This window comes from Pelodiscus sinensis, chromosome 6 (genome assembly GCF_049634645.1).
Source record: "Pelodiscus sinensis isolate JC-2024 chromosome 6, ASM4963464v1, whole genome shotgun sequence".
NCBI lineage: Eukaryota > Metazoa > Chordata > Testudines > Trionychidae > Pelodiscus > Pelodiscus sinensis.
Window position 1 is genome coordinate 81,849,210 of NC_134716.1, and position 26,467 is coordinate 81,875,676.

The 26,467-nt window shown below is 40.5% G+C and overlaps 1 protein-coding gene across 1 annotated transcript in view; it reads left to right on the top strand.

The window, feature by feature from the left end:
* The window catches only part of MCCC2 (methylcrotonyl-CoA carboxylase subunit 2), an 85,617-nt gene extending 60,542 nt beyond the window's left edge, over window positions 1-25,075 (top strand). Inside the window, exons 13-17 of the mRNA XM_075932240.1 lie at window positions 2,270-2,336; window positions 2,566-2,722; window positions 3,298-3,412; window positions 14,225-14,310; window positions 24,691-25,075. Of these exons, the coding sequence (XP_075788355.1) occupies window positions 2,270-2,336; window positions 2,566-2,722; window positions 3,298-3,412; window positions 14,225-14,310; window positions 24,691-24,808 (543 nt within the window). The 3' untranslated portion in view covers window positions 24,809-25,075. The remainder of the gene's footprint in view (window positions 1-2,269; window positions 2,337-2,565; window positions 2,723-3,297; window positions 3,413-14,224; window positions 14,311-24,690) is intronic.
* The last annotated feature ends 1,392 nt before the right edge of the window (window positions 25,076-26,467 follow it).

Genomic DNA, 26,467 nt, shown 5'->3' on the forward strand with positions numbered 1-26,467 from the left:
CAGTTCAAAAACTATACAGACCTATTTAAAATGGCTTTTCCCAATAGTGATCACTCTTTAGAGTGCTTCTGTGTGTATTATCAGTATTTTGTCTTCTTTCTTAACAACTAGGGGTTAGTTGAGTATTATAAAAAGGTCAGGATTTTTTTCAGTTGCCATGTTGCACCTCTTAGGGGTTTATAGTCTGAAAAAATGGTCATTAATTTCAACTCTATCAGCAGATGTTAAATAAGGTTTGAAAATGAAGGAATAGTAAGTAATGTTGACTGAAAAGCCAGTAATTTATAATATTGACCAAAAAGCCAAGTATTTCTTTTCATTTCAAGTCATGTTTGCATTTTTCAGTATCACTATGAACATCTTTATGTCCTTTCTGGGTAATTTTTACTATCATCACAGTACATAATATGTGTTACAGAATAAAGGGCTTTCCCCCTCCCTCAAATATAGCAGAGTCATTTCAGCTTGTTGGTTATTTTTTTATGGTTTACCTAAGAATGTAAAAAATGCCATTTTTATCTTCACATGTGATGAAACTAACCATACGTAATAGGTGGAAATTTTTTGGCAATGACTCACAGGCATACACATTTTTGTACCTGAATCCATCATCACCCACCTAACAATAATCCAGTCTTTGGAAGTGCTAGAGTGGGACAGGTGGAGATGGACAGCCAGGGCTGGCTCTACAGAGCGCGGTGCCCGATTCTGGGGGCGGGGCCGCACATACGCAGGGCCCCGGGCGGCACGGGGCATGCGTTGCGCCCTGGAGGCACGATGCATGCTCCGTGCGTTCCGGACATCACGATGCATGCGCTGTGCGTCCACACATGCGCAGTGCTCTGGAAGTACAGCGCATGTGTGGCCCCCGGGTGTACGGTGTATGCGCCGTGCACACCGTGCGCCTGGGGACCTTGCGCAAGCGTTGTGCTCCTGGAGCACTGCGCATGCGCCGTGTTCCCGGCGCAGTGTGCATGTGTCGCTTCCCAGGGCGTGGGGCCCCCTCAGGCGTGGGGCCCCACACCGGTGAATCGGCCTAAGGCTGGCCCTGTGGACAGCTTCCCAAAGGCTACATGACTGTGGCTATGTTTGCCAAAGATGGTTTAGGCACAGCTGATTTAATGTGCAAAAGAAAACTTGATGAATGGACAAAGCCAGTAAAACAAAGAAAAAAGATTTGTAGTTTCCCAAATTCTTGAGTACTGCCCCAAACTGCCTTTGCTGCTAAGGTTATCCTGGGGTCTTTCCTCGGGCAGTCCTGCCTCTTTGGAACTGCAAGCAACAGTGACCTCAGTGTGTTAATCGCTTTCTATACAGAAGTTGCATCACTGCAAAGTCTTCCCTATAGCTGCTCTATGCCAGCGGAAAGCATCTGCCAGCGATATTGCATGGTCCGTAACGGCACATGTGTTGGTCAGGGTGGGTTTTTTCCCCACGTCTCTGTATAACAAAAGTTTTATTGACAAAAGTGCTAGTGCAGACATATAACCCATTCACTAAGGCAATAATTAGAAGAGTGTAATTGATTGAAGAGGAATCTGCTACCATTTCTTCATTAGGTAAAATAGTCATCCCTTAGGAAATGAGTCGGCGAGAATGAGAGAGAGAATTAGAAGACAGAATTTATTTTCTCCTCCATGGAAATGATGGAGAAATTGAATATTACAGTAGTTTGGAAGAATAAGAAAGGTAAGGCACTTAGGATTGGGGTAGATTTCACTGTAAGGAGAGTAAAAATGAGGTTTCATTTATAACTCTGGCTTTTATCTGTTCATTTTTTATTATAAAGTCTTATTGAATTCCACTGTCAGATTTTTATCAGCATATTGACCCAATCAAGATGGTTGAGATTCCCTAATGCTGTTCATGTTGCTATTTATATATTAGTTATGTCACTTTATCTCTGAACCTACACATCATTCACTGCTTCCTGTTTCTCTTGAAGCCAGTGGAAGTTTTGCTATTGACTGCAGTGGGAAGAGAAGTAGATCCTGCCCCCTGTGAATCCACTTTGGTAAAGGGGCTAAAGCAGGGCTTATCCTTGTTCCCATTTAAAGCCTATGGCAATATAGTATCATGAGGTTTTTGTGGGCACAACCTCTTTCTTCAGAAGTTCATGATATTACATGTATATAGGTATTTTTGCAGGTCTCTAAGGTGCTACAGGACCACTCATTTTTTCTTTGGAAGTCGAGTGACAGTAACATCAGTGACTAAATATTGCTTCACTCATTCATGTTTTAATAGTTTGCTTTTACTCTGTTCACAGGGAACTCATTTTATTCAATTATGTTGCCAAAGAAATATTCCCATTGTATTTTTGCAAAACATAACTGGTGAGTAAACCTGACTAATAGATTCTTGTTTCTGGCCATTCAGGTTCAGACACTGAGGTAGCATCTTTTTGTATGTTCTTTGTATCTCTCAGTTGCTCAGTAACTTGCCTGTTTGAACGTTTAAGCATTTTCCCTTCAAACGTTAATAATAATTTGGTTTTGGTTAAGTGAGGTTTATATAGTCAGTATTTAGTAACAGAAAAATCTTGTTTGTCTTAACATGTATTAGGTTTCATGGTTGGTAGAGATTATGAAGCTGGAGGAATAGCAAAGGATGGAGCCAAGATGGTAACTGCTGTAGCCTGTGCCAGTGTACCTAAAATAACAGTAATTATTGGAGGATCATATGGTGCTGGAAACTATGGCATGTGTGGAAGGGCATATAGGTAAGTATCACTCCTATCTGTAATAGGAAATAAAGATTTTATATGACTGTCAAATCCCATTATCCAAAAATTAGTTTTAATTCTGACAGAAATTGTGCCTTTTCTGTTTTGAAAGCATCTTGCGTACACAGTAGGTGTGACCAGATGTAAATCATAGTTGTAGGATCTCGTGGAGATTGTTAGGCTCATAACTTAATTATTCTTAAAGTTTGGTAGTGGAGGAAATTCTCACAAAGATAAATATCTAGCTTTTAAAAAACAAAATTATTGTTCCATTGCTTGAAATGATTCCCATAGCAAACATAGTGGTTTAGAATTTGTAACTCTTATTCATAGAAGTAGTGCTTATTTGTGTTAAAGTCCCATGAGATGCAGGGGTCTGTTAGTATGAGTTACGTTTTTAGGATCCATCCAAATGTTTTGTTAATTCTTTAGTCTGTATTTACATTATTCAGATAGTACTTTTAAAATAGACCCTATTAATAAGTGTAACAGGACTGTTCACTTCAACAGTATATTTTTAATTCTTTGGTAAAAAGCTGGTTTTGTTTTAAGTGTAATGTTGTATTTTTCAGTCCAAGGTTTCTTTATATGTGGCCAAATGCTCGTATCTCAGTGATGGGAGGAGAACAAGCTGCAACTGTCCTGGCCACAGTAGCTAAGGACCAGAAAGCAAGGGAGGGGAAACAGGTACTATTCACTCTCTTCTGCTCACCCCTGATTGAATCTAGGCAATTACCAAATGAAAGTACAGACTTTTAGTCTACCCCTTGTATTATGGGTACCATCATTCTCATCTAATCTTGCATTGTAGCTAGTTCACATACTGAGCTGGTACAGTACTGTCTATAACCATATTTTTACAGGATGGAGGATCCTACACTGGAAGATTGAGACTAAAAAAAATTGGAGGGTGACTAGTGAGCTAAACACAAACTCTCAGTGCAATGCAATGATGGGCTAAAGCGAACCTGGAATGCATAAACAGGGGATTCTTGAGTAGAGATGGAAAAGTTATTTTACCTTTGTAGATAGTGCTGGTGCAACCATTGTTTGAATGTGTGTCCAGTTCTGGTGTCCACAATTCAAGAAGTTAGAGGGACCAGAGATGAGTCACAAGAATGTTTAAAGGATTATAAAACATGTTTATGGTGGTAGACTGACTTCTTTACATCTATGTAGCTTTATGAAGAGAACATTAAAGACTAACTTGATCAGTTTATAAGTACCTCCAAAGGGAACAGCTATTTAAAAGTGGTCTTTTCAGTGTTGAGAAAGGTATAATATGATCTAATGGCTGGAAATTGAAGCAAGATGAATTCAGACTGAAAATAAGGTGCACATTTTAAATAGTGAAGATAATTAACCGTTGAAACAATTTACCAAGGGATGTGGTGGGTTCTTGGTCAATGATAATTTTAAAATAAAGATTGGATGTTTTTCTAAAAGATATACTTGAGGGATTATTTTAGAAAAGTTCTATGGAGTTATACAGGGAGTCAGACTTTCACAATGGTCAGACTTTCACAAGATTATCACAATGGTTCTGTCTGGTTTTGTAATCTACTAATCTGACACTTATTCCTGGTGGAATTCCGGGCTAAACAATTAAAAATTCTGCAAGAAAAATTAAAAATTCTGTGCACAGTATTTTAAAATTCTACAAAATTCTGTCCATTTTATTTGTCAAAATAAAACAATATAATCAGTTTCAACTACTTTGGTCATTTATTTCAAATTGCCTGTCAGCAAGATAACAAAAAAGATTCAGATTTTTTTTTTTTTTACAAAAAGGTTCTTTACTAGACATATTAATGCATAGTTCTGAGTAATAATTCATTTAAACTACCCTATAGAACGGTATTTCTCAGACCTCTGAGAGGCAGTGCAAAGGCTTGGGGGAGTCAGGAGCAGTGGAGGATCTGAGGGAGGCCAAAGTAAATTGCTGAGAAGCCTGGCTGTCAATTTAGGGTGTTGGATATGAGTGGGAAAAGTATGGAACAGGGATTTTTGTGGGAAAAACAACAGGGAGGGATTGTTAAGGAGCTTTCTCCATGTAGACTTTGTCAGACCTGTAGCCTGTTCCATTCAGTCAGGCACATATGCCCCTGTACATAAGTGTGCCTGTTCCCTACCCAGCCAAATGCCTTGTCCCTATGTAGCTCTCTACTCAAATCCTAATCCCATGTGTGTCTGCACCTCCTTTTCTCCCTCCATAGCCCTGTGCCTCCATTCCCATTCAGACCCAGCTCCCATCTGTCCTCCCCAGAGTTGCCAACCCGCAGAAATTTCATTTACAGACAAAATGGGAAAAATTTACGGACAGACAAATTTTTTTACAGACATAATTTTTATACTATATTAAGACAACATAAATGGCCAAAAGTGAAAAGTAATCGTTGTCATTCATACATCACAAGAACAAAATGCTGTTTAACTCACTTTCATTTAGTTAGTCATGGTCCTGGAAGTTTTCCATTTTGTGATCGTACATCCGAACATGTGATTCACGTTACGTCACCTCAGCTGTTGAACTAAATAAATAACTAAAACATCCACTTTCCGCTGCTGTGCAGTAAAATGGCTGAAGCAGCAGAGAATAAATTTAATTACTATAGAATAATTGCTTTTTTAAAAATTGTATTGCACTTTTATGAAATTTATGGACACTTACATTTTTGTATGGACTTTACGGACATATCCAATTTCAGCTAATTTTTTATGGACTGTCCATAAATTTACTGACAGTTGGCAACCCTGGTCCTCCCCCACTATCCCTTATGAGTCCCTGTATCATTCTGACCCTGCCTCCAACACCCCACATACCCCTGTCTCCTGACCTGGCCACAGGCACTGTGTAGAAGATATACTTTCTCTTCCTTAGCTGGCTGTGAGTTGCACCTTTGTTCAGTTGACACAGTTCCCCCTGGTGTGCAAAAGGAAGGACTGCAACAGCATTTTGACAAGCTTTGTTCTGTGTGGAAAAGTAGAAATCTGTGAGGCTCATTAAATGTGCACACGCACAGTAGCGCAGCACTCCTCTAGGAGTAACCAGCTTTTCTTAATGCTGCTCGGTAGCTTCACTAGCAGGTGGTGTTCATGAAATGCTAGTGCTTTCATCTTCCATAAAGCAAGTGCAGTAGTGACTTCCCATGTTTCCTCTGGCTTAGGAGACAGTAACTTTAAGAAGAAAATATTTTTCAGGTTTTCTATCTTCTTGGGCCATAGGGCTGGATTTTCAGCTTATTATTTGGAGATTCACCCAGTGTGAGAGATTGAAGAGGAATATTGAGAGCACAAAATGTCTCTTTCCAATTACGTTTGCAGTGCGAAGTTTTATGGGGAGCTAAACTTCATCCTTCTGAAACCTCTAATAGGAAAAGTGAAGTGTTCAGAGGTTTGAGGGGGACCTGACTGATTTCACCATTTTAATTTGAAATTTGTGGTATTTAAATAAGTCTGCAATTGTTTTGATTTAATACATGGGGAAAGGAATTGGAAAACACCACTCCTGACTGTTTTTATTTCTTATGGATATATCAGGACATCTTGATCACTAATATAAAATAGGAGATTATCTGTAGTTGCCATGGAAACTGAATATATTACATGTGAAATGATCTGTTTTAGTGTATTACAAAACAGCTTGGAGTCAAATGTAGAAATGGGATATTAATAATGAAGCTGATAATGAACATTGTCATCAGCTATGAACATTTTTCTTATCTATTAAACTGATATTTTGCATAAATGTAATTTTCTTGTAATATATCATACTCAGGAGGTTTTTTTTATTGTGAACAATGATCAAGATAATGAGACATGTGGATTTCATCTCCCCACCTGCTTAGCATTCCGATTGCATATAGCCTGAATACTTGGCTGCTGTATGGCTAGAGTGAAATTCACCCTTCCTCTCTCTTTGCCTTAATTTCCCCAATCTATGGAACAGAAATAATACAACAAAGAGATGTTGTAATACTGAATTAAAGTTAATTTGTAAAATGTGGTGAGACATGATATAGGTATCATTTTATGTTTTATGGTTATAGTCAAGAAAAGCCAGTACTTTGTATTTATTAGCATTTATTTGGTGGTAAATACTGTAGTTGCCTCACAGGGCTTAAATTAAGAATGTCAGGATGAGAGAAAAAGAGAAAAGCCATTCTCCCTTGTATTTCCAGTTGGCTAAAAAAACAGGGCAGGCAACAATGTTCCCTCTAATCTGTGCTGCAGCACAGCTTCACAAGTAATTAATCAGCCCCACCCAATCAAGTCTCAGGGCTCCTTGCATGGAGCTGACTGATTGGGTGGGGCTGATTAATCACCTGCAAAGCTGTGCTGCTGAGCATCTTAGAGGGAACACAGGCAGGCACCCTAGTTCAGCAAAGCACTCGAGCATGTGCTTGAGTTCCACTGGGTTAAATGATCACATACTTAAAGTTAACCAGCACATAAGAGCTTTATTGGCTCAGGATCCGAGTCATCTCAGAACACCGTGCCAAAGAAGTGCATTTTGCTAAAAGTGGCTAGGTTCATCCTTACCCGTAATTTTACAGCCAACGAGCTCCAGCAGTGTTGGGCTTTAGGGTATGTCTACATTGCATTCCTCTTTCGAGAGAGGAATACAAATGCAGACGAACGAAATTGCAGATGCAGCGCGGATTTGAATTTCCTGCGCTTCATTTGCTGTGCTTCATTTCATACTCTATTTCAAAAAAGGAAATGCTGTCTAGACGTGGTTATTTCAAAAGAAAACCCTTCTTTCGAAATAATCCTTACTCCTAAAAAAATGAAGTTTAACGGTTATTTTGAAAGAAGGGTTTTCTTTTGAAATAACTGCATCTAGACAGCGTTTCTTTTTTCGAAATAGGGTATTTCAAAAAAGCGGATGGATGCGATTATGCAAGTGAAGCACGGGAAATTCACATCATTTGCAATTTTGTTCATCTGCATTTTCATTCCTCTCTCGAAAGAGGAATGCAGTGTAGACATACCCTTAGAGAGTTGTGTATTGACAGTAGCAAATACATATATGAAAATGTTCAAAATATTAACATAAGCGTGATGTGTTTTGATTACCTTTCAAAGTAATGGCATGTAAAATTTATTCCTATTTAAAAAAAACAACTTTTGTTCTAGATTCTCAAGTTATCCAACAAAGAATTTAAACAGCTGCTTAACTTTAAATGTAGGAATCGTTCCAATAACTGAAGTTGAGGGAGCAACACCAATTTGTTACAACTAAGAATTTAGCTGGATATTTACATTTAATGAAAACTTACAACGGGTGTTTTAATGCCTTTATACCATGTGACTAGTTTGCAGTGACAGACTGGGGCTCTAAAGACCTGATTGGCTGAGGGAGGATTTCTTCACTACAGGCATGGCAGATGACAGCTGTAAGGCTGCTTGCCAAGCATCCTCTTGCAAACTCTAGTGTAGGCAACATATTGAGATAGTAGGGGTGTATTGGGGCTGCAGTATTGGAGGCTGTCATAATATAGGCTCCCATGGCTGTTTAAATTACACTGTATCTAGAATAACCCAAGGTTAGAAGAGTGTAAACGTGGCTTAAAGCAGACTCTCAGCTGAAACAGTAGTCCAAAACCTAGTTTATGTTACTATTTTTGTCATTTAAAAATAGCCTCAATAATATTAAAACAGCTAATATCAAATTACAACACTAAACTATTCAATACATGACCATAAGCACTGAAAATGGGAGAATTTATTAGAAATGTTCTATCCTTCTATACCCCAAAATTGTAAAAATGTCTGTTGTAATTTTAATGCACGTCACTAGAAAGTCATAATTGAGACTGGTGGGTAAAGTAGAGTGGAAAAAGCTTGGAGATGGTTGATGCCATGTAGTTCTACCTGTGTTGGTCCTAGGCTATTAGAGAGACAAAATGGATGAGGTAGTATTTCTATTGAACCAACTTTTGCTTGTGAGACGCCACACACAACTCTTCTTCAAGTCTGGGAAAAGGATGAGTGTCACAGCAACATATAAGGTGTAGCAGATTCATTAGCATAAATAGCACATATTGTAAGGGACCATTCAAGGTCTACTGTCACAGGACACATCTGAGGAAAAAATCCAGGACTATTATTTGGAAATTATGCAAAAAATCCAGACTAATTATAATCACACACTTTCCCAACCCAGTAACAGCCATCCAAAACAGAAATAAATAGTGAAATCAACTGCAACTACTCCACAAAACACAGAATGCTACACCTCCAGGAGAAACCATGGTGCCAGTACCCAAAACATGGTCAGTACATAAGACCCAAATTTTATCACTTTGTCAAGACTACCATTCACTGGAGCTGAATTATCTTTACTCTTTAAGCTATTGAACTTCTGCCTCAGCACAGAACCTGATATTATACAAACATAGAGAATTGTAAGAATTTTTTTATTGTCTCTGCCTCAAAGAATTCTCTTAGAACAATGATAACACCACTCATAATTACCTCGTCCCCTCCAATAGTCAGAAGAAAAACGAATCATCTGATTGGACCCTACAGAGAAGATGAAACCAAACTTTTGATCATTGCATCAATTTCATTAGTGGAAAAAATTGACTGTGAAATCCTTAACAAATATCATAATCTTTCCACTGTCGAGAGGATAACCATACAGTCCCTAAAATCTAATTATCAAATAGTAATCAGACCAGCAGATAAAGCTAATGCCATTGTACTTCTCTTCAACTTTGATGCTGCATTAAAGAGGCCAACCGACAGTTTGCTGACATCGCCTGCTATAAAGAACTTAGAGAAAAACCAACATCAGTTTCCTCAAGAAGTTGAGGATATCATCAAATCCTTCTCCAGAGAAACTTCAGGAGAAACTCTATTAATTCATCATCCACGAACCTGCCCCAGGGACCTTCTACATGCTTTCCAAGATACACAGACTAGGAAATGCAGAAAGACTCATCATATCTGGCCACCACACTCTTTCTAAAGGAATATTGGAAATCATATAAACCATCCTCAAACCAGTCACCATGCAAAGGGACAGTTTCTTCCAGGACACAACTGACTTCTTCTACCAACTCCAAAACATTAACAACCTACTTTAGAACATCATCCTTTCAACCACAGATGTCACTTCCCTATACACCAATATCCCTCACAATGATGGCATAGTTGCCTGCCTCAAATATTTGCAAGACAATGGATAGTCCTCAGATATCCACCCCCAAACACACATCCAAACTCATTCATTTCATCCTCATCAATAACAATTTTATGTTCAACAAGAAACACTTTATCCAAATCATGGGAACCGCCATGGGTACTAGGATGGCTTTCCAACCTCTTCACGAACCATTTTGTAGAAGAATTTCTGGATAGAATCATAGAATTGGAAGAGACCTCAGAAGGTCATCGAGTCCAACCCCCTGCCCAAAGCAGGACCAACCCCAACTAAATCAACCCAGCTAGGGCTTTGTCAAGCCAGGACTTAAAAACCTCTAGGGATGGAGATTCCACCAACTCCCTTGGTAACACATTCCAGTGCTTCACCACCCTCCTAGTAAAATAGTTTTGCCTAATATCCAATCTAAATCTCCCGTGCAGCAATTTGAGACCATTGCTCCTCATTCTGTCATTTATCATTACGGAGAACAGCCTCTCTCCATCCTCTTTGGAAGTTCCCTTCAGGTAGCTGAAGGTTGCTATCAAATCCCCCCTCATTCTCCTCTTCTGTAGACTAAATAAGCCCAAATACTTCAGCCTCTCAAGTCAAGTACTCCAGCCCCCTAATCATTCTGGTTGCCCTCCCCTGTAAGAATGTAATAGTATAGTTGATGAACTGATTAATCGATAAGCAAAAGCTTATAGGTTAATGCTATGGACTACATTCATTCCCCCTTCCCCCACTTCCTCCATAGTTAATTTTTTAGCAGGCTGGCCAGCAGCCTGGTTCATTCCCAACTTGTGCCGGGTTCGGGGCCTACCCTGCTTTGGCTCTGCATTTCAAATGTATTAGGAGCCAGGCTAGCAGGCAGCACAGCTCAGTTCCAGCTCATGCCGGGTCCGGAAGCTCAGACTCCACTCCACCCCTCCGGACAGGAGCTGCTGCCACCCTGCACTGCTGCCTCTTTATTAGAGGCAGCAGCATAGGGGTCAGGCAGCCAGTCTGTGAGGACAGCTGGTTTTTAAACTGACTCCTCTTGCGGACCAGCTCCTGCCTAGCAGCAGCGTAGGTTAGCAGAGGGCTCCCCAGAAGTGGGGCTAAAGCACACTGGCTGCCAGGCCCACCCCCATAGACTATAGATTAGTCGACTAACCAATAAGAATTCATGAAGTTAATCGACTATTCAGTTAACCAATATTTAACATCCTTACTCTGCTGGACTTTCTCCAATGCCTCCACATCCTTTCTGTAATGGAGGAACCCAGAACTGGATGCCGTACTCCGGATGTGGCCTCACCAGTGTGGAATAAAGGGGAATAATCATTTCTCTAGATCTGCTGGCAGTGCTCCTCCCAGTGCACCCTAATATGCTGTTAGCCTTCTTGGCAACAAAGGCACGTTGACTCATATCCAGCTTCTCATCCACTGTAATCCCCAGGTCTTTTTCTGCCGAACTGCTATTTTAGCCAATTGGTCCCCAGCTTATAACAGTGCTTGAGATTCTTCTGTCCCAAGTGTAGAACTCTGTGTTGAACCTCATCAGATTTCTTTTGGCCCAATTCTCCAATTTGTCTATGTCACTCTTGACCCTGTCCCTGTCCTCCAATGAATCTACTTCTCCCCATAGCTTAGTGTCATCTGTGAACTTGCTAAGGGTGCAATCCATCCCCTGATTTAAATCTTTAATAAAGATGTTGGACAAAACCGACCCCAGTACCAACCCTTGGGGTACTCTGCTTCATACCAACTGCCAGCCAGACATTGAGCTGTTGATCACTACCCATTGAGTCTGACAATCTAGCCAGCTTTCTATCCATCTTACGGTCCATTTAGTCAATCCATCCTTCCTTAACTTGCTGGAAAGAATACTGTGAGAGACCGTATCAAAAGCCTTGCTAAAGTCAAGGTATATGACATCCACTGCCTTCCCCATGTCCACAGAGCCAGTTACCTCCTCATAGAAGGCAATCAGGTTCATCAGGCATGACTTGCTCTTGGTGAATCCATGTTGACTATTCCTGATCACTTTCCTCTCTTCCAAGTACTTCAAAATGGATTCCTTGAGGATCCCCTCCATGATTTTTCTGGGGACTGAGGGAAGGCTGACCAGTCTGTAGTTCCCCAGATTGCCCTTCTTCCCTTTTTAAAAGATGGGGACTACATTTGCCTTTTTCCAATTGTTCGGGACCTCCCCTGATTGCCACAAGTTTTCAAAGATAATGGCCAGTCACTCTGCAATCACATCGGTCAACTCCCTCCTCACCCTTAGATTCATTAGATCTGGTCCCATGGATTTGTGTATGTCCTACTTTTCTAAATAGTTCTTAACCTGTTCTTTCTCTTCGATGGGCTGCCCACTTCTTTCCCATACTGTGTTGCCAAGTGCAGTAGTCTGGGAGCTGACCTTGTCTGTGAAAACAGAGGCAAAAGATGCACCATGAGATACATAGATGCACCATGAGACCAATGATATACCAGAGACACAGCAGTGATATTTTCATCCTCTAGCCACTTAAACTCTCTCATAGAGTTCCTCCACAGCTTCATCAATCTCTACCCATCCCGTTTCTGGGATTCTGCCACACTAGTATTAACTTTCTGAACACCACAAACAAACTACAGTAGTGGAACCCTACAGAAAACCATAAACAAGAAACCAACTAGTCACCCCACCTACTTTCATAGATCCAGTAATCAGCCCAAACACAAGAAGAAATCTTAATATACTCTAGTGCATGTAAAACTGTCCTCACCAAACAACAGCACTCTACCAGAGAAGTAGATCACATTGTGGAATGGACCACCCAAATACCCAGAGAAAACCTGTATTAATGCTGAAATAAAACTCCTTCCAACCTCATACCCATAGTTGTCAATTCCCACCTCAAACTGGAACTCATATTTGATGGGGAGCATATCCCAAAAGAAATCTTTCATGAACCCCCACTTTTGGCCTTCAAACAACCCCTGAAATTCTCCATGCTCGTCATTAGATGATAGCTACCCATAGACTGGGACACACTAACTCGAAGTAGCACCAGACCCTGTCAGAAAAACAGACACAAAACCTGTAGGTGGGGGTTTTCAGACTTCATTGCAGGGTGATCCCTTACTGACAACAAAAGTTAATATACAACCCCAGGAAAGGGGACTGAAATCTGAGCCCATCCAAGTCGTGCCACCCTGGGTGGAGGAGTCAAAGCTAAAGGCTGACTTCACCACCCTGGGCAGGGGGCTCAGAGCTGAAGCCCAAAAGATTCAGCCCCGGGTAGGGGACCTTATCCTGACCCATGCCACCCAGAGATGAAGCCTTTGGGTTTTGTCTGTGGGTGGGGGGCTTGGGCTTTGGTCCCAGCCTCCACAAATCTAAGCCAGCCCTTTTGACTCCATTAAAACAGGGTTGTGTCCCACTTTGGGGTCCTGATCCACAGTTTGAGAACTGCTGCTGTAGACATATCTCCACTGCTGCAGTGATCAGTAGAGCTCTGCAAATCTGCCGGTGTTTGCACCCCCGTGTATCTGCATCCATGGATGGGGATGCGAATATCCGCATCTCATTTTTGAAGATATAGATGTGGATGTAGATACAAATTTTATAACTAGAACCTTGTAGATCTGCAGCTATCTGCTTCATATCCACAGATATCTGCATCCGTGGATATGGATGTGGCTATCTGCAGGTCATTTTTGATGATATGGATGAGGATACAAAATTTTATATCCACCCAGGGCTCTAGTGATCAGAGCCCTTCCAAACATATCCTTAAGAGCCATGGATCCTAAATGTCTATTATAACCTGTGGTATATATACCCAGATTCCCCAATAAACGAGTCAATCATTATGATCTCTAATGACCTCGTATAGGAAAATGATAAAAGACAAAAACATCCTATCATCTGTGGGTGAACATTTTTCACAAAGCACTCATTCTATATCTGACCTATCCATCCTCAGAAGAAACCCGCACAACATCATCAAAAGACAAGCCTGGGAGCTTAAATTCATAATTCTGCTAGACACTAGATTTATGGTTTATTACAACAATCTGTAACCCACTAGCCCCCTATCTGTATATGTGCCAATTAATTATGCTAAACATTCTGTTTCATCTTGCATTTACCTGTGATGCTCAGAGTACTTTTCCCAAACCTCAAGAAGATCTATGTGCAGCTCAAAAGCTTGTCTCTCTCACCAACAGAAGTTGGTCCAGTAAAAGATATTACTTCACATACCTTGTCTCTGGAGATAGTATTTTAGTAAGTTACTTATTGACTGTTATGTGAGGTCAGGATTTGAAGAATTTTTATATAGACTGTGTCCAAATACTTGCTTTATTCCTTACAGTTATCTGAGGCAGATGAAGCAGCTTTGAAGGAGCCAATCATTAGGAGGTTTGAAGAGGAGGGAAACCCTTATTATTCTAGTGCAAGGTAACATATAAATGACTATTCTCAGAACTTCATGATGTAACCAAAATGTGTTCATAACTTTTAGATCTTAATACTGAACAACAGGCCCGTTAAACACAGTGCAAAACAGTCTAGAGCAAGGATTTTGTCCGGTGTCCACACGTACTGTGCAGTCTGTTAAATGCAAATCAAACCATGCTTCCCTCTATCTTGTCTCTGACAGCGGCCAGTACCTGATGCTTTAAATGAATGCGCACATCTCTAGAATGAAGCAAGTTAGTTGTGTGCCACTATGTATGTGGGGATGAGGAGGAGAGGGAGATGCTTTACAGATTCCTGCAGGTGGTCATAGTACACCATGAAGTTTGACATTTGATTTCCCATATTACTATTATAGCTTGCAGAGCTATAAACATCAAGGTTAATTTGATATTTGTGCTTATCTGACGTTCCATTGGTTGCTCATGCGTCTAGACTGGCGCTTTTCTCCGGCTTATCCCCAAGCCAGAAAAAAGCGGCAGCCATGTAAATGCAAATCCCCCGCAGATTTGCAATTCCGCCTCATCTCATTAGCATCCCTTTTCCGGAAAGGGATGCCAATGTAGACGTAGCCCCCGGGTAATGTACTCAGCTTATATAAAGGATTACACCACGGTTAACAAGTGTTTTTCCAAGATCTAATTGTCTATGCTTTAAGTCTTACAAGTTCTGTTTAACTAGTTAGCTGTAGCAGCACTAATGTTCATGACTCCTGGCATCTTCCTTCAAATTTCTCATTAAAACTCAAGTATCAGAGGGGTAGCCATGTTAATCTGGATCTTCAAGGAGATAGCGACAAGGAGTCCTGTGGCACCTTATAGACTAACAGATTTATTGGATCATAAGCTTTCGTGGACAAAGACCCACTTCGGCAGATGCATGTAGTGGAAATTTCCAGAAGCAGGTATAAATATGCAGGCCAGAATAACGCTAGAGATAATGAGGTTAATTCAGTCAGGGAGAGTGAGGCCCACTTCTAGCAGCTGATCTGGAGGTGTAAACACCAAGAGAGGAGAAACTGCTTTTGTAGTTGGCTAGCCATTCACAGTCTTTAAAGGGGGGGGGGGGAGTTGGGCCTGGAGGAAGCATGTGCAGGGGACTCTCTGCCCCCACTGTCACCCTGCCCCCTGCCGCAGAACCCTGTCCCCTGCCCTCCCGGCACCCTGTTCCCTCTCCCCTGTCCCCAGCTGCAGAACCCTGCCCCCACTGGCACCTTGTCTCCTGCCCCAGCACCCACTAGCACACTTCCCCAGTACCATATCCCCTGCTCCCACCAGCACAGTTGGGGCCACATTACTCAGGCTTTGGCAGGGGGGTTTGGCAACTTACTTTTCTGTTGGTCAGTGACCCCTGACTCAAAACAGGTTCCCTGCCCTTCTCATAAATAAAGACAATGCAGAAACTTTTTGTGTTTGACATAGTATTTTATTTAAAAATGAAGCCTGGCCAACAAACCCCCAACTGGGACCAATCCCTCATCTGGACGTAGCATCATAATACTCCTGCACTCTCCCTTCCCCCAGACTCTAGATCTGAGCCTATCATACACTGGAACCCCCTGCCCGGAGCCCCTCACATGCCCCAAACCAAATTCTTGAACCCTCACACCCACAAGCCTGTGGCTTGCTTAGTACCCCAACCCTCCATCTGACCCCAATGCTGCCTGGCCGGGAGCCCCCTCCCCGAGCCAGCATCCCCCTTCTCCACCTTCTCCTGCATCCAGATTTCCTCCCAGAGCTTGCACTTCTCACCCCTTCCCACACCCAAATCCCTCATTCCTACCCTAGAGCCTACACATCCTGTCTCAAACCAGTGAGGGTACAGCTAGACTGCAGGAGTTTTTCAGGATTCCGGAGATATCCCAGAAAAACTCTTCTGCATCCAGTGATGCGTTTGTTGTTCTGCTTTTTTTAGTGGAAGAGCAAACGTGCTCTTTTGATCACCCTTCTATTCCTCTTTCCACGAGGAATAAGGGAGGTTCCAAAAGAAGGGGTTTTTCTGACATTTGGTCCAGTCTAGACAGGCCAATAGTTGGAAAAACCTCTTCCTACAGAAGAATTGGGAAAAAAAAGAAAAAAAAGCAGCAGTATACAGGTTGAGGATAGCAAGTGATGGAGAGGAGGAGAATAGAGTGGCGGAGCTTCAAGGAAGGAGCAGTGCGGTAGATCTTGGCTTGTTCTGTTATTTAAAAAGTGATCTTGGGTGTATAAAGGTTGGAGACCACTGCTCCAATACATCTGTTAGTCTATAAGGTGCCACAGAACTTCAAGTAATTTGCTCATAACCTTTTCTGAACAGCAACTCCTACACCCTATCTGAAATGAACGGTTGTTTTTAATGTGAACAAATCTAAACATTGTTTTTATTTTCATCTTTTTATGGTTCAGGTTCAACCTCTCGGGTCCAGCAGTATCTGTAATCTGGCATGATTTTAATTAGCCAGGTGTCTGCCTATTGTGGGTGTGGCTAAGTTTCCCGCAGTCCCATAAAGGTTGTTTACAGCTACCAGTCATGTCTCTCATTATTCTGTACTGTTATTTAGCTCTATTTTACCCACAAATGTCTTCTCAGAGCCCAGTAAGCAGTGGAAGTTGGTAATGCTTCTGCACAATATTAACCTCCCATCATTCGGCAAATTCTCTGGTTTGGCAGCTGGCAGGGGGTCCCAAAGGTGCCAGATTAGAGAGGTTCAACCTGTAGTAAATAAATGAATTAATTTGAGTAAAGATATAGACTACACTAAAAGTCGGCAAGTTTTTCTTTTGGTAAATCCCAAGATTATGCTCAGAATTCTTCAATTCCAGATACACTCTGTCAGCAGGGTTAAATTTGCATTGACGCAATTGTAAATGTGATCTGTTTAACCACATTAATACAAGTATGTTAAAAGGTATTTGCTTAAATATTTGAGTTGATTCCTTATAGTCTCTGTCGATATGTCAACTCCTACTAATAATGTAGACACAAAGCAATCTGTTCGGTGGTTTTTTTTACTCTCAGTTTAGTTTATTATTTATGAAGTTATAAAGTAGTTACTAACTTGTATTGATTAGTGGCATGATGCTTGCACACTTTATGTTCTTTTTTAGCCAATTGAAGCCTTTATAAGATTTGCCCTGAGCATAAATGGAGACTGTGGATCAGATCCTGAGCTGGTATAAATCAATGTGGCTCCATTAAGGTCAATATAGCTGATTTGGTTTGTACCAATTGAGGATCTGGCCTTATATCACTCCTACAAAGCCATATATTTATCCCTCAGGCAGAAATAAAAATTACTGTAAAGGTTTTCATGTTTTATAATTGGATTGTAAGCAAAAGAATTTTTCACTCTACTAATTACATTAAACATTACAGTCAAGGTGTCTGTATTTAGAGCAAATTCTTAATCTGGAGGGAGAAATACACTCTTTGATTTTGTTTATTTGTTCTTTTTTGGATACATCTGCTACAATCTCATTCATAATTGCTTTGTATTGAGGACTGAAAAAATATTGGATTTATTAGGTGTGCAGTATGTATACAGCTGTGATGTAAAATACAAGCCCATTTCCTCAAAACAGCCAACAGCCCATTTTTAATATTTAGAGCAATAGTTATGTGTAAGGAGAGAGATTTAAATATAGGCCTAGAGCCTACATTTTTAAAAAATGGGGTTTGTGGTCTCAAAAGTATCAAGTATTTTTAGGTGCCTAGTTTACGACATCTGAAAGGGTGCTCATCACTCCCTGAAAATCAGGCTCCTGCAACTTGGGTACCCAAAATAACTTGACATTCTTCAGTCAAAGAAGGGTGGATTGTTTGTTTCTTTGTTTGTTAATTAAATACTGTTGCAAAATGAGCTAGGAGCTTCGCAGTCATAAAGTAAGACAAAAAGAAGCTCTCCCATCAGTATAGCATCTTCACTTAAGGCAGTGGTTCCTAAACTTTTCGGCATCACGCCCCCTTTTTGATTTTTGAGAAACCCTCATGCCCCCCCATCCCAAAAAAAAGCAGCAAAACTTGGGATGGGATTGACGGGGGGGGGTGTGGCTGGGTTGCCTCGCGCTCCCCCTGGAATTTCTTCGTGCCTTCCCCAGGGGGGCACGCCCCCCAGTTTGGGAACCCATGACTTAAGGGCTGCAGCAGCATGCTGCACTGATCAGTGCAGCATGCTGCTGCAACCCTTAAGTGAAGATGCTACACTGGTGGGAGAGCTTCTTTTTTCAGTGGCGTTAATCTGTTCTCTGAGAGACGGTAGCTATATTGAGGGGTGAAGCCCTTCCTCTGATGTAGAACTCAGGAATGTGGATTTTTCACAGCCCTGAGAATTATATAGTTCCACCATTGGAAGTCTGTAGTTTAGATCAGTGTTTCTCAACCAGTGATACAAGTACCCATAGTGGTTCTCGAGAGACATCTGTGGGGTACATCAACACAACTGAAATTTGGAGAAAACTGAATTTTTGTTTTAAGTTTACAGTGAGTTATTATTTTTGTACTTTTTACACCCAAAAATTTCATCGTCTACCCGGCTATGATTAAGTTGTTTAAACAAATGTGTTGCAATGGTAGAAAAAAATGTTGTGTGTCTGAAAACTGTAAGTACTGGGAGTACTTATAATTTTTTTTTAAAAGGGGGTGTATATATATATATATATATATATATTTTAAAGGGGTACTTTATAAAAAAAGGTTGAGAAACACTGGTGTAGATTTGGTCTATGATGCTCAGTATAAATGATCTGGGAGCCCTTAATTTGCACCTGTTCTTTTTTTTCCTTTGGGAAGAATTGGGCATCTCAATAGGTTATCTTCTACCTGTGCCCAGTATTCATACATGTTCTCACCAATCATATCATTAAATGTTTACTCTCTCTTTACTCTTCATTCCCCCCAGATTTCAGAGTTTGGAATACTGGACAAAGACACTAGGCTTCACTCTATTACTTTTTCAGTTTGGTGGCCTAGTCCAGTCATTAATGACATTAAGTATTGTTATAAGTATTACAGAAATTGACATATCTCCTTCATGAAGTAGGGCAGCCTGCCTGCATCCCAAACTCCTCATCCCTGGCAGAACACCAGAGCCTGAATCCCCATCCAGATTCCTCACCCTCCCATTCCTCAACCCTCAGCCCCAGCCTGAGCCCCCTCCATAGCCCAAACTCCCCAGCCCCACCCCAGAGTCCTCATTCTCCTCACACTTCAACCATCTGCCTACCCTGAACCTCCTCCCACACTCTGAATCCCTCCACCCCACTCCATTAATTTTGTTATATGCACCAATATGGAGGTGATTTGTCCACATTACCTCCGTACTGGTGCACTTAATGAGATTCATCCCACACGAGTGAGAACAATTCGAGAGAACACGGTGCCACCTGTGTAGTCACGTGAGACTCAACCCAGCCAAGATCTGGGCATCAGGTCATGAAATCAAAACTGGATTCTGCCAAATCAGGCTTTGTCTTGTGCTAATCAGACCAGTAAGATGCCTGTAATAAGGGGAACAGAGGGTTGTAGGTGGTGATAATATCTGAATTTATTTTGATCACTCCATAAGACAGGCAGTGTTTGAATCCCCCTGATGCTGTCCTGCTGGTAAATGTGTGTGAAGTTATACAGTCTCTGACCGTGCTCTTGTGGCCTGATTCAAAGCCTGTTGAAGTCAGTGGGCCGCATTCAGTTGAATTCAGTGAGCTTTAAGGCTCTTACGCAATAAATTTGAAAGTAAAGAAAAAATTGCTTTTATGATCTTAAAATGGAAGTATATTTCCCTATTTGCTTTGTGTACGCAATTTTGCTTATAAATTATAATTTGTTATCTTCAGGATGTCAATATACTTCCCCTTAGTTGTGTTTTCTAATCAAATTTTTAATCAATTGTCTGAATAGAACCTTTCACTCTGAACAGTCTTAATTAACGAGAGTCGTTAGCCAGCTCCCTTTTTAATGAGCTATATTAATCTGCTTACAGGTTTCCAAATGGAATTTAATCAGTTTACGTTGTAACAAATTACATGGGCAATTTTCTTTTCTGGTCTGTTTGTTTCTTTTACTCAGAGCTCCTGTTCTGAATATTTTATAAACATAGATGATGTGATTCATGTTCTAGCACTGTGTTTTAATAGGATGTTTAAGGTTATATCCCAATACAGACAAGAGTTTTCTTTAAAAAAAGAAAAGCAGAAGGTAGTCATGACCTTGAAAGCAATCTTTACCTTATACAGTGTAAAATCTTTGGGGCTGTCAATAAAAGCTGGTTTGCCATTACAAAAAGCAAGTATTCTATTAAAAAATGTGTAAAGTTTTGAAAGGTCTTTATTACAACAGTAGCCTTTAATAAGGCTGGACTTGTGAGGTTAATTGCTTTGGTCCAGCAACACTTTCTTAATATAACTTATCTCCCAAAAATAGTTATATTAAACCTCTTTAAAGTTGAATGAAATATTTCAAATTCATTAAAGTTTTTACTTAAAGAGATTGAAAAATCATAATACCAAATAGTGAGGTACATCTTAATACTCGGAGGGATGAAAAAAAACATTCAACTATAAGAAAAACATGCAACTGTCAGAAAATTGAAGTGGAAGCACACTTAGAACAAAGAGAAATCACTATATATAGTTACATTTTATTATCCTTTTAAGATTATGAGGAGCAGGGTGACTGAGGATTTGATTTCATGAATCTAGTTCACTGAGATAGCCCAATGATTATCCCACTGTGCCAAGAAATTAAGCTGATCAAAATTTAATCAGGTTCTGATGGAAAATGCAATACAAATAATGCATTTTTATGTTCAATTTGTAGTGAAAACTGCTGCAGTGCTCTTGGTAACATGTATTGTGTGATGTTACAGAATGTTGGCCATGTATATCTTAATTATCATCCCACTGACATTTTCTTATACTAATCTTTTATGCATAGATTTGAGAAATACTCATTATTCTTGAAGAGTTTAAAGCTTGATCTAACCTCCATTCATGTCAATGGAAGCTCTCCTGTTGACTTCAGTGTGAGTTAGAGTGGTCCTCTAGCTTTTCTGGGCTCAAGAGATTTCTAATAATACTTTTTTGTTTTCTGTTTCATTGATGTGACATAAGGCACCTGATCTGAGCACTGAATTTTTCAATATACTGTAGTAATATTGTAAAATACACCAAAAGGTTATGATTAACAAATTATTATGATTAAAAGCTCCAGTTTAGAAAAGCACTTTATCACATGATTCACTCAAACCATGTACTTATCCTGTTATCAAATTTAGTAGAACATAAATGCATGTTTAAAGTTAAGTGTGCTTTCCTGAATAGGAATGCTTTCCTGAACCACATCCTCCCCTGGTGCACTGCCACTATATTTATCTGGATGACCATAGGTACTGGCAATTGCATCTCCTATTTCCCACGGATTGTCATTCCTGGCCAATGGGAGCAGCAGGAAGCAGGAAGTGGTGCGGACTAGGATACTGCTTCCCGCAACTCTCTTTGGCGAGGAACAGTGATCTTCAGCCATCGGGAGCTGCAATCACTGGTACCTATCAGGGTTAGCTCCTGGCGGGCCCCCTCCACTGTATTCACTTGCATGGCTGCAGGTGTAATCCACACACCTAGTGTGGTTTACTGTCCCATGTAGTGAGCGTTGCAGCCTAAACTGAGAGCAAGCTGGCTTTACAGCTCAATTTGAAGAGGCTTCTACACTAAGCTCCAGAGATCCCAGGTTCAGGTCCACCTGCTGATGGTTACAAGTGGTGGAGCTGCTGGGAAGCCTCTACAGCTTGAGCTATAAAGCCAGTTTGCTCTCAGTTTAGGTTGCAGAGCTCACTTGTTCTTATCTCTTGCTGTAAGTGGTCTAAATGCCACCACATGGGATATTGAACCACACTAGGTGTGTGGGTTACACCTGCAGCCATGCAGGTGAATACAGTGGTGGGGGCCTGCCAGGAGCTAACCCTGATGGACCAGATCTGGCTTGTGGGCTGGTATTTGCCCAACCCTGTCCTACGTGCTGACAGCATAGGCTGTTCTGTCCAGGACATAAGCGCAGACAGTGTGTCCCTGCCCTGCAGTGGGTTCTGCTAGTGTGACTCCATGTTGGCATAAGGGTGCCTTCTAGCAGCTCTCATTGGGGGATAGGAGCAAGAGTCCCTCTAAGCTGCATGGCAGCATGGCCCTACAGCTGCTTAAGCAGCTCAATGCACGGAGCTCTGAGCCCCTGGATGGCTGGGGCTGATTAAGCAGCTGCAGGTCAGTGCTGCTTCGCAGCTTAGAGGGAACCTTGGATAGGAGCCAGAGGGTTCATCTACATGGCAAAAAATAACCAAACAGAAAAGCAGGTGAAGCTAGTCTCAGAGCCCAGGTCAACTGACTTAGGCTTCTGGAGCAGGGCTAAAAGGAGCAATGTAAATATTACTGTTCCATCGGGGCCTGGCTTAGAGGCCCTGCCTCCCTCTCTCAGGTTTCAGACCCTGGACTCTACACTGCTATTTTTAGTCCCTTAGCAGGAGCCTTGTAAGCATACCAGGTAGATGTACCATAGGGACAAACAGAGAGAAGATGGAATGCATACTGGAAAATCCACAGAAGGAAAACTGTATAGGTAATAGGTTTGTTGAGTTTTTATATTTGTTGGTGGTTTTATAGTTGGTTTCTTGGGAGCATCCTGGAAGAAGTGAATTTTTGATATCCTGTTTAGTGTAGAGTTGTAAAAGAGAAAATGTAGTTAGATATTGTAAAAATTACTTGCTGTGACTTCCTAGCAAATGCTAGAATAAAACAGATTTACAACATTGTTGCAAACGTCTATTGGTGACTAATGCTCATGAGTATTTTACATAGAGTATGCAGTCCTCTTTATTCTATTCTTTAATACTGAGATAAGTGTACTAAATGTTTTCTTTCCTGTGTAATTTGATTATAAAAAAACTAATCCTCAAACAGTATCAAAATGACAACTTGAAACTTTAGCCACAAGGGAAGATTATTGCTCTTGATAAGAATTCAGCATTTGCTACCAACTGATAATCTTTTCATATTATTTTAAACACTTTAAAAAACAAATTTACCAAAAGCAGAACAGCAATTTAAAGACCCAGAATACAATTATCAGACATGACAATACTGTAATAATCTCAGAAAAGAATACAAAATAAGTTGCTCTCTTAGGACATGTGGAAGGGAATCCCCTTTTTAAAAGCTTTAGAGGGGTAGCTGATTTAGTCTGTAACTAGAAAAACTTAAAAAACAAACAAATAGTCTAGTAGCACCTTAAAGACTAACACAACATGTAGATGGTATCATGAGCTTTTGTGGGCATAACCCACTTCTTCAGATGACTGGAGTATTAAAAGTCTTGGATCTGGATTTTAATACTCCAGTCATCTGAAGAAGTGGGTTATGCCCACAAAAGCTCATGATACCTTTTTTTAAAAAGATATTTCATGATGCAGTCCCCTGTCTGGTTAAAATTCACATTGATTTAAATGAGACTTGAGCTGCAATGGGATTTCAGGTTCTAGTTCTAAACAAAGTGCCCAGCTGTTCAACACATACAGTTTATAGGGCTTTAGAGATTTTTGCTATAGCGTTTGTTGGGAGCAGGATGGAATTCTTTAGACACTGATCCTGCAGACAGTCCTAGGTGTGCTTAAGTTCAGTTGGGCAGCTGGCATGCTGAATAGTAATCCGTTGCAGAAGTGCCTGTCAATTTGAGGAGGAGGGAATTAGTTGTTTGGAATTTGGGAGGGAAGGGGGGGCTTACTGTGGTATAGCTTTATGAGTTCATCTCACTCTGGCATGGATTAATTTACAACTGTTTAGAAATAGACTTCAGTAAAGAAGATTAGTGAAATTATTGTTGACAGTCCATATAAAAAAATGCTCCAGCACTTTTTAAATCCTTGTGCTTTCATAACTAAACATCTTGAATAGACAGCTAAGCTAAGAAAAAGAAAATTTTAATGGTCTTAGTTTACTTTTTTTTAACATAGTTACCACCAGGAAGGGGAGCCATTTTCATGACACTGAGTCTTTTCCATGTATTTATCTTGAATTTTTTTTCTCTTTAATTTAGGATGCCATTTTCATGCTGAAAAAAACAGTATGAATAATCCCCATTAAAGTAGGTAGAGATTGTTCTAGTTATTTGGAATTGTATACTTAAATCCAGAAGACAGATTATATAAATGAGTAAGCATGAAATTCTGCTTTTTTGCATCAACATAAATATGAATTAGTTTAACTATCTTAAATCAGAATTTGGCCCTTTTTTAATTCACTCCCTCCAGTAGAAATATTTATTTACTTCTGTGTGGCTGAAATTTTACCTCTTGTAAAACTATGTATATAATTTTTCTGTTATTGTTTGATCTAATTTCAGGTTATGGGATGATGGAATTATTGACCCAGCTAATACAAGACTTGTTTTAGGCCTGAGTCTCAGTGCAGCACTAAATGCACCCACCAAGAGGACAGAATTTGGAGTTTTCAGGATGTGATCTAAATGGCTTTTCAGAACATCCTGGTACATTTTTAATCAGATAAAGATCAAATATACACAATTTATTCTGAAAAGTTTATAACAATTTTCACACCATGCTTGAGTATTTTTAGTATAATCTGGGATTGTGCATACATTATGTCTGTAATACTGAATCTTGCATTTGGATGAATAAATTGTAACCAACAGCATTAAATTAGATCTGTTTGTTAGAGAAGCACTGCCATAATATCTTTTAACTATTAAAATTATGTCCATGAAATGAGCTCTGTTCCTGTCTGTGTTTTCTCCTTTAAAGTCCACATTTTACCTCCAAAATGTAGAAGTTATTCATACAGTGAGAGAAACCACACCCTTCTGATGCTACTCTTCTGCAAAGAGAATTAGTGAAGACACTCATTGAGCACAAGACTGCATGAAATTGTATACTGTGTACTTATTAATCATCAGCATTCTGGCTTTGGGTTTTTTTTCTCCAACATACATTACTTTTCTTTATTATCACCTGAAATCAAAACATGTATCAATTAATCTGATGGATGCTAGCCAAAATGCATTAACCTTGTTGGGAGAGGTACAAATAGCACATTGGTGACAGAGTTGTTGAGTTCTCAGCACTTTTGAAAATTGAACCATCATCTCAGGTGCCTTAGACCCCTTCCTGGCAGTGTGATCCTCCTGGGGAATTTGTGGTTCCATATGTGCTCAGCAGTCTGCCCACCTCGCTCACTATGCCAAACTTTAAATAAATGCTTAAATCTCATTGACTTTAATGGGTTTAAGCATATGCTTAAATGCTTTGTTGAATCAGAGCTTAACATTTCAGTGTAATGTGATGCTTTGTTAGAGTTCTAAGGCTAACATATTTTTATGTATCTTTAATCAAATGTAGCTTGCAGAGCTTGAATGTCAAGCATGGCAATTGCTCTTTCCAGAGTTAGGGATTGAAGATTTTGCCATGTGTCACTGAAAAAGTAATTTTTCCTTAGCTTGGTACTCAGAATGTCCAAACTCAGATAGCTGAATGCCAAATAAGGTAACAAGTGCTGCTACTTATGATTGGAGACCAAATACCTGCATAACTCAGCTACTCAGATGCTGATTCTCTCTAGTCCTTCCTTTGGCCTAGAAAGATTGCCATCTAGAAAAAAATACCAGGAGAGTGTGTCAGTGCTGTCTTTCTCTTGATTATAAAGGAGACAAGTTCACCTGGTTCCAGTAGAATGAAGGAAAGAAATTCACCTGGCTATCCCTCATCTAGACTCTGTGGGGAATGAAACAGGAAGGTTATCTGGAGAAGTGGACGGTCATTGAAATGGACCTGAATATTGAATACAGGCAGTCCCCGGGTTACATGGATCCGACTTACATCAGATCCCTACTTACAAATGGGGTGAGGCAACCCCGCACTAGCTGCTTCCCCCCAGCAGACCAGGGAGACGCGAAGCTAGCTCCCCCCCCCCCCCCCAGCAGACCAGGGAGACGTGGAGTGGCTTTTCTCAGCAGACACCTCAGCTTGAGAATAAAGGACTGAGGGAAGTGAGGTGTGGAAGAATAAAACTGAGCTCTGGAGAAATGTTTGGCTAGAGTTTCCACCAAAATATGTACCAGTTCCGACTTACATACAAATTCAACTTAAGAACAAACCTACAGTCCC